The sequence below is a fragment of the Cydia strobilella genome, chromosome 18 (genome assembly GCF_947568885.1).
Source record: "Cydia strobilella chromosome 18, ilCydStro3.1, whole genome shotgun sequence".
Classification (NCBI taxonomy): Eukaryota; Metazoa; Arthropoda; class Insecta; order Lepidoptera; family Tortricidae; genus Cydia; species Cydia strobilella.
The window spans coordinates 3,901,508-3,919,254 of record NC_086058.1 but is presented as its reverse complement, the minus strand read 5'-3'; the positions used below and the strand labels follow the sequence as shown (position 1 = coordinate 3,919,254).

Below are 17,747 nucleotides of genomic sequence, written 5' to 3'. Positions count from 1 at the left end.
CTTACGTTTAATGACCGATTTAAATTCATTTAATGGCAAACTTTGAATATCCAAAGGAATTTTGTTGTAAAAACGAACACATTGGCCAATGAAAGATTTACTTATCCTCTGAAGTCTAGAACCAGAGTTCCTTTTCATCTGATCTACTACCGATAAACCGGTATCCATTTCACTTTTTATACTTTTATCCAGCTTGTTAACTCGATCATCGATTATACGGAGCCTTAATTGAATTCTTTGATCGATACTTGTAACTTGATCTATAATTATATTTTTACTGTTCAGTAGTTTGCTTTATTCTTTGCTTGAATGGCTTGTTTTGTTTAGAACTGAGGTTTATAAGGAGAAGATTCTCGATTCGGTTTTTTTATCTTCTTTATAGTTCTAGGTTACCTCATCGACCCATAATATTTATAAACTGAATAAACTGCGGACATATGCGATAACGGAAAACTAACGGAAATTGTGTTACACTACCATGCAAAATCAATTTATCGTTAAACAAAGTATTATTGTAATATATGCTGCAAAATATTCCGTACGTATTTATCAGAAATGACTCAACACCGTTGGGTTATCCAAAGAAACATTCGAGTTCTAGGTTACCTCATCGACCCGTATTAAAGTGAATAAACTGCGGACATATCCGATAACGGAAAACTAACGGAAATTGTGTTACATTATCATACAAAATAAATTTATCGTTAAACAAAGTATTATTGTAATATATGCTGCAAAATATTCCGTACGTATTTATCAGAAATGACTCAACACCGTTGGGTTATCCAAAGAAACATTCGAGTTCTAGGTTACCTCATCGACCCGTATTAAAGTGAATAAACTGCGGACATATCCGATAACGGAAAACTAACGGAAATTGTGTTACATTATCATACAAAATAAATTTATCGTTAAACAAAGTATTATTGTAATATATGCTGCAAAATATTCCGTACGTATTTATCAGAAATGACTCAACACCGTTGGGTTATCCAAAGAAACATTCGAGTTCTAGGTTACCTCATCGACCCGTATTAAAGTGAATAAACTGCGGACATATCCGATAACGGAAAACTAACGGAAATTGTGTTACATTATCATTCAAAATAAATTTATCGTTAAACAAAGTATTATTGTAATATATTCTGCAAAATATTCCGTACGTATTTATCAGAAATGACTCAACACCGTTGGGTTATCCAAAGAAACATTCGAGTTCGAGGTTACCTCATCGACCCGTATTAAACTGTGGATATATCCAATAACGGAAAACTAACGGAAATTGTGTTACATTACCATGCAAAATAAATTTATCGTTAAACAAAGTATTATTGTAATATATTCTGCAAAATATTCCGTACGTATTTATCAGAAATGACTCAACACCGTTGGGTTATCCAAAGAAACATTCGAGTTCGAGGTTACCTCATCGACCCGTATTAAACTGTGGATATATCCAATAACGGAAAACTAACGGAAATTGTGTTACATTACCATGCAAAATCAATTTATCGTTAAACAAAGTATTATTGTAATATATTCTGCAAAATATTCCATACGTATTTATCAGAAATGACTCAACACCGTTGGGTTATCCAAAGAAACATTCGAGTTCTAGGTTACCTCATCGACCCGTATTAAACTGTGGATATATCCGATAACGGAAAACTAACGGAAATTGTGTTACATTATCATACAAAATAAATTTATCGTTAAACAAAGTATTATTGTAATATATTCTGCAAAATATTGCGTAAATGCTATCAGATTAATACTATCAGAAATGACTCTCAACACCGTAGGGTTATCCAAAGAAACATTCGAAATGTAAATTTGTCCCAGCTTACAGGTACGAGCTTAAATCTTTATTTAAAACCGCCCAACTATTATCCAAAATCTCCCAACTATGGGCCAAGACTAACTCAAATATCCTAGTTTATTTAAGACTATTATTGGAATGAACCAATCCTAAGATGAAATATTTTCATAAATGAGATAACAAACTAATAAAATCCGAAAACAACGTTGGCATGGATACTTAATTACGTATCGAACTTATGGACCATCATCCTTGTAGCATTGGGTGGCTATCATCATGTACTCAAGTTATTCGGTTGTCGGTGGAGTACGTTCCAGCTTTTCCTGTCTTGCGCCAGTTCTTTGACTTTTTGATACGACACGACCCCTAACTTTCATTTGGTAGTTTACGGTATTTACTTGATTCTATAGTAGCTTTCTGTCTTTTAATTGGCCTATATTACAAAGTACTGACTTAATAGCCTATAATTAATTAGAAACTCAGGTTTAGGAACAAGTGCCGTCATTAGAAGAGCCACAGCCACGCTTTCATGTCACCACGGCCGTTTGTTGCTTTCATCGACGTGATTTCCTTAATTGCTTTACATGCTTGCTTTCTTAATTGGTGTCGTATCTGTTGCCTGCTTCCTACTTACATAGACATTATTTACATTTCGTAAGGTGGTTTGGGGTAACTTCAAAAGCGGTATAGTTTTGAAAATCGCTAATATCTATGTACTAAACTAGAAAAACTTTCCACTATTGCAACAGTATGCAAGATGGCTTGATAAGAGTTGCAGTAGCGTGACTAGCGTGAGTGTTGCCAAAGTATGGAGTGCTTCTAGGATATCAATGAGATCAGCTAAATGTATGGAATTAAAATACAAATAAATGTTGATATTTTACATTTTTAGGAAGAACTACATTATTTAAATATTACATTTTTGTGACATGCAGTGTGTTTTATTTTTATTGTGGATTCAAATAAAACAAAAACATTTAAAAAAAGATGTGTGAACCTGTAGACACATTATCGATTGATTCTATTCTTAGACACGAGTCCCATCACTACTTACTATGGAAACCAGTTGAAATTACCCCGCTTAAATCTATTTTGCAAAAATAAACGCATATAGACCCCTTACGCCATGACTAACGACAGGAGCTCAGGTTTAGCTGTTTTTTATCAATAGTTGTAATTGTCCCTCGGCGGGACAACTATTTTTGCCTTTTTATATAAAATGCTCATTTTAAAGTATACGCTGATCATTTTTGGATGTGCGTCTGAAAAAATAAAACCAAGATAACTAATCTACAGTATGAAGGCAATCAATTGCCAGTGGAAGTATTGTAAATAGTAGTTTTCGGTGGTCAAAGTTGCACTTCATAACTTACTCGTACCAGTCGAAATTGTCCCGCTGCACCTTAACTAGAAATATTAAGAAATTAAGATTAATATTTGTTTTTAACGTTTTGTTAATTTACTTTTACTTGATTAACTTGAGCTGTAGATATGTATAATTAATGTGGTTCTTAAATTACCATTTATCGTTTTTATTGTACTGATAAGAGAATATTTTATGTTCTGGCGGTATGTTTACTTTAATCCGAGTAGGTATTAAGAATTATTTACTTCTAGTTTGCCGACAAAGATTTGATCTACTGTATATAATTTGTGTTTTCATTTCGCATTTAGATAATGTAGCTAATTAGAGTAAATAGCCATAAATGGCATAATACAATTATATTTTTGAACTGAAAAAGATGTCATACACTAAAGAAAGAAGTTCAGATAGTTGAAAGTTAAAAAGTTGTTTCAGTTTTTAATTTATATGTATATGTATAAGTGTGTGACTACTTCAAAAAAAAACAAATTCATAAAATAATTTGATTTGTTCCCTTGTTGGACATTTGGACAATTATATTTACTTATCTCATATTTCTTTCTTCAAGTTGTACCTTTTTAATACTATACCTAATCATAAAACCGCTGCGTCTTACGTAAGCGAACAACTAGCGAACGCCCACGTAGGGCACTTCTATGGGTATCAAAGGATTTATTCACCCCGCGCCGCATCGCTTCGCTTCGCGTTCACGTGTTGTTCGCCTACGTAGTACGCTGCGTTACATTTAATTTATTGGCCAGTACAGCACTATATGTTGTAAAAGAACTGTATAGAGACCACGAAAGCAAAACGTCTTGCAATTTTTTAGATTTTTTTTACCTGTTTATGACTGTAATTCCATTCATTCATCATTCGTTCAAATGTCCTCTCAAAATTGCGATGTAATGTAAATAATTATGCGTGAATAATATATAACCTATAACCTTTGCAATCTCGAATTCCACTTGAAATTAAAGGTACACTTGCCGTGTCCTAATTCGCCTACCCTTGACCTCACTTTCCGGAATAGTTCCAATTTGTGAAAATGCGTACACTCATATCGGAAGCAGCCGTGTCATTGCCGCATTGTTCTATTTATACACGTATGCGGGCGTTCCAATGTTTTACTTTATTTTTAGTCTACTTTAAATTTATCTTTGTGGTTTGCTGTTATTTTTAGGTTGCTTTGAACTTGATCAACATGTATTTGCACTATTAGTTCATTATCTTTTACCTGTACCTTTATGCATTTGAAAATAGTGTTTAAAGTATACAGCCTTGAATTTCACATTTCTTTTTATTTACAGGCGTAACTTATAGTATAGGAGGTGACTGCTAAATCCAAGTAATAGGTAGATACACTACCAATTGTATTTTGTATTAGTGAGTGTAATTTTGTACAGGAGTGTTTAGTTTAGGCCATAAACATTTTTCTATTTTGATCCTGTTCCGTTGTCCGAAGGACAATAGAGGCACGTGAGAGGCACAGTTTATTAAAAGAAATATTTTATCACGCTATTCACGCTCTACTAACTTTCTAACTCAGTAGATGGTCCATTATCATCATTATGAAAATGGCCAAATCTACCACAAAAATGCAGGTGTGGTAAAATAAATACCATTAAATCAGGATTTTAAGTCAGGTTTTCCTCTGGACAACTAACTACGACAACGAGTAACACAAAGTTGATTCACCCGATTACATTCATTACGATTTCGAAAAATTCCTTGCTTACGCAATAAGGATAAATAAACCATAAATTATCCGTTTACGGTAGTCCAGCATCAAAAACCATTCTAAAATTAAAATACTCCACGCTTTACTACTCGGAGTTGTGTGAGCCATTCGTTCACCCCATGTCACTTTGTTTTACTACCGCATCATTAATGGCGTCTCTGTATACTTAATATCTTTTACTGCGCCGTCTGCTGAGTTGATTACTTGTCACTAGACGGCTCATTGGGCGCGATTTCCTAAGTTGAAGTTGGGGCTTGGTCGACATCGCATTGCGATGTAACAGCGAAATCGATTCCGAACAGAGGGCCTATTATACCGCCTCTCTATCGCTCTTCCATATTCGTGCAAAAGAGAGGCAGATAACGAAATTTCGATTTTGGTTTTCGTGGTAGGCCCTCAGAGCTCAAATAATGACCAAAATATTAGGTTATGGGATCGAATAGCTACAATTCTATCAATAATGATTGATAGATTGTTAGCTACATATTTGTTTATATTTATTTTAATGCGCCGCTCAGTTGATATGTTTTAACTACTGCTTGTGTGCCCGAAAATTACTATCTCCAAGAACATATGGGTTCATGGGATGTTGTATTTAAATAAGTATCTGACAATCTGACGTCAAGTTGTATCAGAATAGGACAGCGTGATTCGTCCCTGAATCGCTGTCAAACTTCGGTCTTGTAGGAAGTGCCCTTTCTGTACGGTAGTACTATTATTTATTCTGTGGTTGTATGCGCATAGTAGGTAGAGTTGTGAACGCGTGCCGCCTTCTACGTATATTCAGTTCAGGTATATTATGCTCCATCTTGCAGATGCTAATCTACGGCCGCCTGTCTCGTATCTCTCTTACAGAAATAGCTTTTCTGTACTAAGCTATGGTTATAATACAACCGCCTAATCCTTTCTTGCCATAAGAGAGTCAAGGATACAAGGTGACATTATGCCTATTTATAATATGAATAATTCTTTACTAACTATGTAACTAATCCGATATCCTGTCTCGTTTCTTCCATAAAAGTATAACGATAATACTTATAAATGATGTAAACACTTTGTGCTTTAAGTAATGTCAATGTGAAATAGTAGCCCGATTTGACATTGAATACCTATCTAGAAAAGGGAGTAAATTAATCTAGTTATTGACTTGGCTACATGGTCATTTCTTGGAAACAAAACGTAAGTACATATTTTATGTATATATTTTCTATATCACTGCTACTTTTGTTTTTTGATAAATATTTTAATAAATTCCAGTAATATTTGATTACTAACGAGAGTTTTTTTATTTTATTATTTCATTAGTTTCAACCACGAATTGTGGCCTCAAAACTACATGAATATTTACACTATTTATATAGTTAAACTATATGGAACAATTTTTGCCTTTTTAAGTTTCTACGGTTCTAACGAATCGATTAGAGAAAAGTGTTTGACTAGTTATAATAAAAAAAACACTATTTTCCTCTTGGAAAGAAACTGTCTCTACAAAAACATTACTTACATAAAACGCTCAACTCTTAAGCTTAGTTTTCCGGAACTGTCAACTTTTTGTTCTAACAGACAGGCAGATATCGTCCGGCGGACTGATAATCAATGGGCCCCTTAGAGATGAGCGCAGAATTCTGCAGCGGCATCTTGGACTACGTCGTTCGTTTACTAAAACAATTAGCCTACTTTACTTTAGCCATATCATTCGCTACCTGCAACTCATTAATTATAATCATTGCAGTTTGCATTCTCCTCACATTGCATGATTATGGCACATTTGATCACAATTCAGGGACGTGTTAAAGGTTCGATTGCAATCGCAACAGCGTTACTGTTGCTGCAGCGTTGACGCGGGCGATGTCATCGTCAATTTCTTTGGTATATTGCGTTGCTGTCGCGATTAAAATGTTAAAACTGTCGCTCATTTTATCAAGGAGATAACAGTGACATTGGCATCGCATCTTGTCGCATCTTGTGGCTGCACCCAACATTATAGGCGAGACAAAAACTCACCGTCTCCGCTGGTTCGGCCACGTTTTGAGAATGGAGGAGAATCGCGGCGTTAAAAGGGCATACCTGGGACGCCCGGTGGGGCGGAGGCCGATCGGACGTCCCAGGTATCGCTGGCGCGATGCTGTTGGAGTAGACTTGCGCGATCTCCATGCCGATAACATGAGCGAGACGACTGGCGTGTACTCGTGTCGGAGGCCAAGACTCATTTTGGGTCGCTGCGCCATTATGTAAGTTGGCATCGCCCGCTGCAGCAGCAACGTTGCAAGTAACTGTGTTGCAGTCACGATCCGTCTGTAACCTTAATACATAGTAGTATCCGTGTTGGAAAGAAAGCTTCTTATCAGACCACGGTTGGTGCATCGCAAGATATTTATAGTAAAAACATGGGTCGTATTGCCAGTGTTGTGATCATAGACATATATACGAATAGTAACGTGTAATATTGAATTGTTTAATAAAAAAATATATATTTATTTGTGATATAATTAAAAGATGTAAGATGTGTAGAAATAAGTAACAAAAAATTGTGACCTGTAATACCTTATTACCAATAAATTATGTCTATGTCTATATGAATGGACTTCGGACGGGGCTTGATGGGGTAGCTTAATGCTTACATCTCTTTTGCATTTGAAAATAAGTATTTCGCATCTAGAACTAGGACGAAAATGTATGCTTCAATCCTTATGATTGTGGTTAGGTACATTCATAGTAAAGCTAATACATAGAATACAACTGGAGGACTGAGATCACTTGCAATGTACATGACGGTGTAATGTACAGATCAGATCGGTTACAGATCGTGGATTCCAAATTGGTGTGCATTCCAAAATGTTAACATTTCCAATATTTCGTGCGGCAAGCCGAGCCGCGCGCTTTACTAAGCTGCTGGTTATTTCAGCGGTCGGTCAAGAGCTCGATTCCCTGGAGGTTACAGTATACTTAGTCAGTACAAGCGAATTTTTGACTTTGGAAGTGGACCCCCTTCCAAAGTCAAAAATTCCCTTGCGCTATGGCATGGAGTTCTTCAACAAGCAGGTATTTAAGGTACTCAAAGGTTGGCAACGCATAAGTGGCTCCTCTGATGTTGCTAAAATAAAAACAGGTTTGAGAACGGAGCAATATACAAGCAAAAGTTACAGATCAGCCGCCAGGCCGCCACCGCCACATGTATTCGTGCTCATCAATTTTACTGGTATTCTCACCCAGTGCGGTATATTCAAGCAGAAATACTGAGCCAAAGCGGTCGACTAAGTTACGAATCATCTAAAAACCGGACAAGTGCGAGTCGGACTCGCCCACCGAGGGTTCCGTACTTTTTAGTATTTGTTGTTATAGCAGCAACAGAACTACATCTGTGAAAATTTCAAATGTCTAGCTATCACCGTTCATGAGATATAGGAATCTTAGTAATAGGGTCGGGACCCTATTACTAAGACTCCTCTGTCTGTCACCCTTTGGGTACGGAACCCTAAAAAGTTGTATCAAAACAAAGTTTGTGTTATGGCTCTGTTAAAATGACTTCATCGATAATCCTATAAATCGTATATGTCTGTGGCCGTGAACGAGTTTATGCAACTCTCTTGTTATGATTTGCATAATAATTATTAATCAATACACGCAGTGTTTAATGGCCAGTCATTTGTCTTTTACAGAGATATCATCTATTATTACTTGGGAGTAATTGGTTTGAGTGATAAAGGGCTCTTAACTAATGTTTATGGGTGTTATCACATAATAAATACTTTCTCTGTTTTCTTTTTACGTTATCTGAAAAGTTTAATGGTACTAAATCAAGATAATCCAATGCCAAGACTAAAAATACGTTTGCTGTTCATTATACATTTAACTTCTATATCATAAAAAAGGCTCCATCATCAATTTTAAAGGTTATATTGTTATATCTATTCTATCCAAGCCAGTAGTAAAAAGCACCTATCCAAAATAATGAAAATTGTTGCTATTGAAATTCTGGCAATAGTCTTAAATCTTTTCTGGGAAGGACTCGAATTTCCACAAAAGACTTGTATTAAAATATTCTCAACATAATGACCTAAGTCTAAAAATCTGAATAGTCCTGAATGAATGGAGGTGATCCTCCGAAAGAAGAGGTCTTTACTCATACTCATATTTTATTAATAATATAAATTACAGGTCAGGCTTACATGACTAATATCAAAGATAGATATAACTCCGTAATAGATGGATACAGTCTAAGGAAAAAACGTGCCTCGAAAATCAAGAAAATTTGGTTCTCGATCAGATGGCGCCGCTAGCTTTGGCCTACTCTCGTATAGAGGGCGTTGACAGTTTCGTTTGTTATTTATAATTTTATCAGTGAGAGAACATGGGTCAAAATCATATAAAAATAAAAAATGCTAATAAAAAAATCATGTATCCATATTTAAATACATTTTAACGTATTTTTATAAATCTTCATTTTTAGTTTTAAAGTATGTCGATAGATGGCAGTGAATTTACAGTGGTTACAAAATTTACTATGACAGTACCGCTATCTTATTATATCCTCTTTGCTAATATAAATTAAAGGTAGATAAATATACAAGATTCACATTTGAGAAAAAAAATTGAATTTAATTAACAAGTCAATTATTGCGACATTATGACTACTATTATTATTAAATTATTATTTATTTTATTAAATTATTAATATTATTTATAAATGTTACTATTTTTCGTATTCGTTTTCGTTTATTGCAGTCATGTACAATGAATAAATAAATACATATTACTAACACTAATTGTTAGTTTTACAAGTCTTTTCGTCAGTTTTTCATTCTTATTAATTGTACTTTCATTGGCTCACATAAATCCAACCAGTCGTAAAGCAATATCGAAGAAAGTTTGCTCAAGCAATAAACTGGATGATACACAAAAAATATGACAAACCTGATGAAATTTCTCCAAGATCGGAATCAACGGTTAATACCTGGCTTTGACAAGATAACACCACAGCCCGTCAAAGATTGAATGATATATGGCGTAAACTGTTGGAAGAAGATGATATATTAATAAATTAAACAGTAGTTGGTTCGCAAGTTTATGGTTCCGTGTAAACTATTACAAATGTAGTGTTAACACTTAACACTGTTAACTTTTTATAATATCGTATCGGGAATGAAAGTCGAGTGACGAGAAAGGTATTAATATTGAACGTGGATGTGGAGGGATGTACGAGGGGCGTTCAATAAATTCTCGGTATGTGAATGAAAACAAACAAATACGATAAGTTTAATATTTTTATTTTTCAATATACTCCCCCCCTATGTTGATACACTTAAAAGATCGATCTATTATTTTTTTTAATCCCTCATAAAAATAATTTTTATCTTTGGTGTCAAAATGCTCCTCCACTGCCGCCTTCAACGCTTCATCGTCAGAAAATCGATTTCCACGCAGATCCTTTTTAAGATTGGGGAACAAAAAGAAGTCACTGGGGGCTAAGTCCGGACTATACGGTGGGTGAGTAATAGTTTCAAACCCAGATTCAAGAATAGCCGCCTTGGCAATATGAGCAGTATGCACAGGGGCGTTGTCATGCAGAAGCAGAACACCTTTGGTTAATTTTCCTGGCCTCTTGTCTTTGATTGCACCCCTTAATTGACGTAGAATATTAGCGTAGTACTGTCCTGTGATATTTACACTCTTTTGTTTGTAATCGATCAGTAATATTCCTTCACAATCCCAAAATATTGTGGCCATGACCTTGCCAGCTGAAGGGATGACCTTGAACTTCTTGGGATGAGCTGTACCCTTAACGTGCCACTGCATGGACTCCTGTTTACTTTCTGGGTCATAATAATGAACCCAGGTTTCATCTCCAGTAACTATCTTTTGCAGCACCTCATCAGGATTTTCACCGCACAGGTCAATAAAATCGGAACAACAAGCTACTCGCATATCTTTCTGAACCGGTGTCAGCATTCGCGGAACCCATCTCGCACTTACTTTTGACATATTAAGATGGTAATGGATAATATCATGTATGGTACCAACAGAAAGACCGGTTATTTGAGCTATTGATTTTACCTTCACTCGGCCGTCTTCCAATATAAGTTTTTCCACTTTGATAATATTTTCTTGTGAAGTAGCTACTACAGGCCGGCCTGGTCTAGGATCATCTTCAATACTCTCTCTCCCACGTTTAAATTCACTTGACCACTTTTGAATGGTAGATAAAGAAGGAGCAGACTCACGGTAAACACAATCCATTTCTTCTTTTATAGTTTTTTGATTTTTACCCTGATTGGTCAAGAATTTTATTACGGCTCGATGCTCTAATTTAATTAACATTGTTAAATCGCTCATGGTGCTCACGTTTGTTCGGCAATTGCAGAAAAACGAGAACATATCGGTTTGAATTTTACTTTTTTTTTTTAAAGTCTATGAATGACTCTTAGTGGCCAGTAACAAAAGAAATACTCAAAAAGGTTGTAAGATATCAATATCGAGAATTTATTGAACGCCCCTCGTAAGAGGAATGGCAAACCAAGGAAAAAATAGACGGCCTGATCCTGATTCTGAATGATGATGATCAATAATTGTAAGCACTGGTGTGAAACCAAAATGAAATCGAAATGTTTTAGTTCAGTGAAGAATGCACTCTTCTAGTTTTCGTATCTATCAAAGTACGTTTTTGTAGGATAAATTAGTCTAGGGGCATTTGTAGGTACATGTTTAAATCTACAACTTAGGCAATTTACTTGACCAATTACCTACTTGTGATCCTTCCTTATCGTCTGAATTTTTGTCGACAAACTCATCGCCGATAATATTTAAGTGCGTACGGAACCATCGGTTCACAGGTTTTCCTTACCCACTTTTCCATCGACATCATCGTTTGTTATTTATTAGAGCGATGTATCGATGCATAGCTTTGTATCAATTGCGATCGCAATGGGTGCGGAACGGGCGCCATGACAGTGGACACAGGAATTATAATTTGAGGTGCTTGACATGACAGCCGTCGGTGGACTCAGAAATGATAATATGAAAACTGACGTTGTCATGTCTTCCATGTGTCATGTTTTCCAACACGACATTGATGACAGTCAACATCAAGTTAGACGAATTAAAAATCCTGTCTGATAATGATAACATTGTTTGATGATAACATTAAACGGCTCCTTACTCACCAATCCGTTTGGACTAGACGACAATAATACTTCGTCAACTCAAATGGCATTTATAATTTTAAGAAGTTTAATTCATAGTGACCCCTATTTGCTGTTTTCATTCAATACGTAAAACCTGTTTCTATGACTCCCTTGAAGGGAAATTCTGTGTGTTCCAAAATATGCAGTTATAACTCACGCGTATCAATGTTTACAAACACAATGATTCATGACCGTGTACATATCGCTCAGTATATTTCACCGTTGCTAACCAAATCTTGTTTACTTCTACTATTAGCTTGGTATTAAGTCAACTCAATACATCAATTTTGACCGTTTTATGTAAACGGACGCACTTATAGTTTGTTTTCGTCTTTGACTTCGTTTGCTTATTAGCATTTTGCTTTCTCTTGGTTATCGATTTTTCAGTTTAGTTAAATTACAATTTGCACAAATCCATTCAATAGTAATTACAGAAACTATTTTAAGTGGAGTTTTAGATACAATCAAGGCACTAAAAGGTTTTACTGCGTGTAGTTTACACATTTGCGATAAGTGTAAGTAAAATAAATTGGCTATTTGAAGTGATATGACTCGTATCGAAACGGATACTATTTGCGGAGTTACAAATGCAAAGAAGGCACTTAATTACCGCACACTTATATTCTGCAAGTGTTTATATGATAAATACATTCATGATAGGTAAGTACAAACCTACTGAATTTACCGCTGGAATAAAATTGCTGTTATTAAAAACGAATACTATTATATTATGGAGTTTTACTTTGATCTTACCCTGAATACCTACATATATCTAGTTCACTGGAGTTTATATATCATTCTTCCATCTCTGCTATTCGGAAAGTTCACCTTTCATAGGCTGATAGCCGGGCGGAAAATTGCATTTCCCACCCGAGGGTAGAAAGTATTTTTTTTATTTGTACTTCGAGCAACGGCAAACAGCTATATATATGCCACAAATGGGACCTCACGGCAAAGCCGCCGAAGCCGTGAAGCCGTGAGGTCCCATTTAAAAGGCCCTAATTCACTAGCTTTCCTAGGTGTCATGCTTCAAAACTTGTATCACCGAATTAGGCGTGTCACCAAATAATGCGAGTTTACCCTACTGGCTTCAGGTTTCTGGTTTCGGGTTTTAGGTACATCAACATTTTTACATTGAACATCGGTTGCTCTGCTCTAATTCCCAATTCGGTGTCAATGAAAAAACTAATTCAGATTTGCGAATATTAATATGTGGTGCGCGTGCGACCCGACCCTGGACCGTATCAACAAGGCCACAAACTACAATTCCACAACATTATAATTTACACTGCTTACAACCAGTGATACTGGACTGAACTGTGTCTGCACACAGTTGATAAGAATCTGTGGGTCAAATGGTACCAGTACGAAAAAGTAACAGGAAAATATTTCGCAACTAGGCTTTTGCGGTGTATATTATTTCTTTACAGAGTCGAAAACTAAAGCGAACCAGTATAAAATCGATGTTTATTTACGCATATTTGTTACCAATCTCGAGGTAATTTTACACTGATTCTTCAGAGGACGCGACTCAACCTCGTCCGCGCAAACAAAACCCACGGCCTGTAGTTATCCTCGTTATGACATCGCTTATCTCTAGGGTCAAAGACACTATACGGGATGTTTCTGTGCCACTTTCAGCATTTGTTTTGTGCCATGTGTCCTTACTATGTACTTACACGCGTTCCCTGAGATTTGTTATTTTGCATCGTATTATGTTTGCAATTACTTTAATTCATTTCACATTTATTCATGTAAGTGGCGTATGAGATTAGAATGTCCTTGACATTGCAGTATATGAGACTGGTGAGTCACATAAGAGATACCGAATAAGGCTTGCTAAGTATGCGTAGATGCGTAGGCTATACACATGTGGACATTTCTTCCGACGTTTGGTACACTCAGTATGATGTAATTGATGCATCATGTCATCAACATCATATGATAAATTGATAATACTATAGACATAATTTGATAATCAATACGCATGGATATTATTTTGTACTTAAAACCTTGATAGGAGTCATTGCCATTCATTGTTCAAGCAATGCAATCAATATTAGCACCTTAGGTTTAAACGTATTTCCGAATGATACGAATTATGACGCGCTGCACTGCCTAGTGTTGCAGTATTTTACGGAGACTGAACATTAAATGTAGGTTATTTATAGCTTAAACGTCTCAGCTGTTGTGGGTTACGATTTGATCGCCGTTCTATTGTGGAAACAGTTCCTCATAAAGTCGTAAAACAACATAATTGGCTTTTACGACGCGAATTAAACGGGTATTAAGTAAGCTGATGTAGTAACAGCTGGGGACAAAAGATAGAACAAATAACTACCAATTAAATTAATATAATTACAGCTCTATAGTAATAAAACGAAAGCCAGGAGAATGCGAAAAAGAGAGACACCATCAGCTACGATAAAATACATGTGAATACTCAAGATAATAATGAAGACTATACATTGAAAATAGAAGAAGACAAAAAATGAGTATAACAAACAATTCAAGAGTACATTAACGTTACACATAATGGAGCGACACAGTACATTGGAACTGTTTTTAAAACCCACTTAGATGAGAAACATACGCTGTCGAGACATCGTTAGATTAAGATGTTTATGCAAAAACAATTTTATTGCTCGCATGTTTAACACATGTTAGTTTACAAGACCGAGTGTCGCGTGCTCATTTAACTATGATAAAAATAAAACAACCCAAGTCCGTAGAAAATTTATAGTAATTTTGAATAAATCGCTCATTATATAGTTGATATGTATGTTGACTGAATTCTTTGTCCTCAGATGTGCCTTACGGAATGGATCCACCTCCGAGACCACAAGAGTGGCCGCCCGCGGGAACTCATGGGAAGGGAGATCCCCACATGGGTGTGGGAGGCCTACAGAGTCGTCGGCGTGTTTCTATTCGGCTGCGCCTGCCAGCAGCTAACCACTGACATCGCCAAATACACCATTGGGAGGCTGCGGCCGCACTTCTTCGATGTAAGTACATTACATATATTGTACTATAGAATCATTTGGCGCCGGTGTCCACAACTCCACACAGCTCAATCTTATCATTATCAATAGGACCAAAGGATCCGTATAGCACAAATGTGAAAATGTGAGTTGCAGGCATCCATAGATTTACCGGGTGCATTCTTTATGACAATTATAGTTTCTATACTTCACATTTTGTCTACATCTCGAAGCTTTCAATGCAACATCCTTTTTTCGTTATTTCGGAGTAACTGATGTTTAGCTCGCAAAACTCATCTTTGAATATAATATATTCTATGTTTGTCGTAACCTACAAAACTCTCGATAAATTGAATGATCACGACTGCAGTTTATCAGTTTATCAAGTGAAATAGGTCCGGAAAGATACAAGCAATACAATCCAAAGAAAATATTTAAAAAAATCCCTGATTAATAAGTATCGCAGCATGTAAAAATATAAAGTGATAATTTTGTTGCGAGGTAAATTATTCTCTCAGCGGGAAAGATTTTAATTAAATTGAATTTGAAACACTATTTAATGGCCACGTCAAGTTAATAATTAATTATGTAGTTGGAACAGTAAAATGGCTTTAAAAACCACTTTTATGTAATCTACATATTCATGGGACGATAAAAGAGCTATTTAGTAAATACATGTCATTCTTCAGTAACTATCATAGTTCAAACAATATTTACACATACTTAAATAGAATCAATACAAGTAACTGAAGGCATCGTAAAAAGTAAATTAGATAACATCAACAGTTATGACAAGAACAATAGAATAAATTATCATAAAACAAACCAGGCAAAATCTACAATACCAATTTTATGCAATATGAAGACTGAATGACGTGAAAACATTTGCATTAGCGAAACGTGGCGTCTCTGATAACATTGAACGTGGAAAGACAATACGTGAACATTTCCACGTACAGTCGCCATCGGATATATCGGAGCGGGCAAGGTGTTCACAATATCTGAACACGCACTCTAACGCCCAGGCAATAGAGGCGTGATCAGACATTTGTGAGCACCTTGGCCGCTCCAATATATCTGATGGCGACTGTACACCTTATGATGGAAAATTATTTCATGCTATCTCTATGGCCATCAGTAATGAAGCGTAAATAATTCTGTTGGCAACATTAGATGTTACATAAGCTAATACTTATTTTCTTTGTGAAAAGTGGAGGTATTGCGAAACGTGTGCTATTTGTGCCATTTTCAACCAAAAGGGTGCTTATTGTCGCTTGTCAGTAAGGCGCTATTTCCATATAGCTTCAATTAGAAATCAACCTTATCAACAAGCGACAATGTGGTACCTTTTAGTTGAAAACGTCACATTTAGGCTTGACTAACGTACAAGAAAAACTTGTCGGTTTTACGATTTTTCCTCTTTCATGCTAATACTTACTACTTACTTAATGGCGCAGCGACCCAAAATGAGTCTTGGCCTCCGACACGAGTATACGCCAGTCGTCTCGATCCTGTGCCATCTCCCGCCAGTTATCGGCATGGCAAGCGCTCAAATCTACTCCAACAGCATCGCCCCAGCGATACCTGGGACGTCCGATCGGCCTCCGCCCCACCTGGCGTCCCAAGTACGCCCTTTTAACGCCGCGATCCTCCTCCATTCTCAAAACGTGGCCGAACCAGCGGAGACGGTGAGCTTTTGTCTCGCCTATAATGTTGGGTGCAGCCACAAGATCTTCAATCTCGACGTTTTTCCGGAGTCTAAAAACTGCCATCTTCCCTTCTCACAGGACCCAGGATTTTTCTAAGTATTCTCCTTTCTGCCACCAGGAGCTTGTTTTCTTCTTTAAGTGTTAGCGTCCAAGTCTCGCATCCGTACATGAGTATCGGCCGTATGACCGTCTTATATATACGCAGTTTTGTGTTTTTACTCAGGAGCTTGATGGACACTAACACTTTATGAAGGGCGGCACTACATCGTAAGGCGTTCTGAATCCGGATGTCAATTTCCTCCTCCCGAGTGTTGGTGTCGGTGACAGTGCAGCCTAAGTATCTAAATTTGGCCACCCCTTTATATGTAGTATCTCCAACATGAAGATTTCATGCTAATAAACGTGTCTAATTATGTAGGCAGGCATGTCTCTTTCTCTACAAAGCCTATTTATTAGCTCAAATGATCTGTTTTCTTTTTTCAATATTCTTTTAGCCTTTCTTGTTAACGTAAACGTAAAATAATGTATTCTATCTACTCATTTATATTAAAATAAAATAGTTATGCTTGTTTTATGGTTATTTTATGAGTGCGTTCGCGGTTTGTGCCCGCACGCATCGTCTAACGACTAACTAAATGAAAATATCTTATATTCTTACATGTTTGTAATATGAAGAACATTGAAGTTTCCGATTAGTTTAATTTATAGATAAAGAAATTTATTTGCAAAAATGTAGTGATGAAACTGATGAACATAGAGATATATATCGGTGTCTGAGTACTCATAACACAAGCCTCCTTGGGCTTACCGTGGGTGGTTTTTGCGTTTTAGATGTTTTAAACCTTAGGCAATATGATTTTAATGCAATTTGCTTATTAGGTATATCTATAGGCTTTTTAGACATTCGTTTTAGGCATTTTGCTATAAAGGTGTTTGCTCATAACCGGTTTAAAGTA

The 17,747-nt window shown here is 36.2% G+C and overlaps 1 protein-coding gene across 1 annotated transcript in view; it reads left to right on the top strand.

Moving 5' to 3' along the window:
* LOC134749431 (putative phosphatidate phosphatase) overlaps nucleotides 1-17,747 on the top strand; it is an 84,240-nt gene that overhangs the window by 37,176 nt on the left and 29,317 nt on the right. The window contains exon 3 of the mRNA XM_063684359.1: nucleotides 14,909-15,106. Coding sequence (XP_063540429.1) covers nucleotides 14,909-15,106 — 198 coding nt within the window. The remainder of the gene's footprint in view (nucleotides 1-14,908; nucleotides 15,107-17,747) is intronic.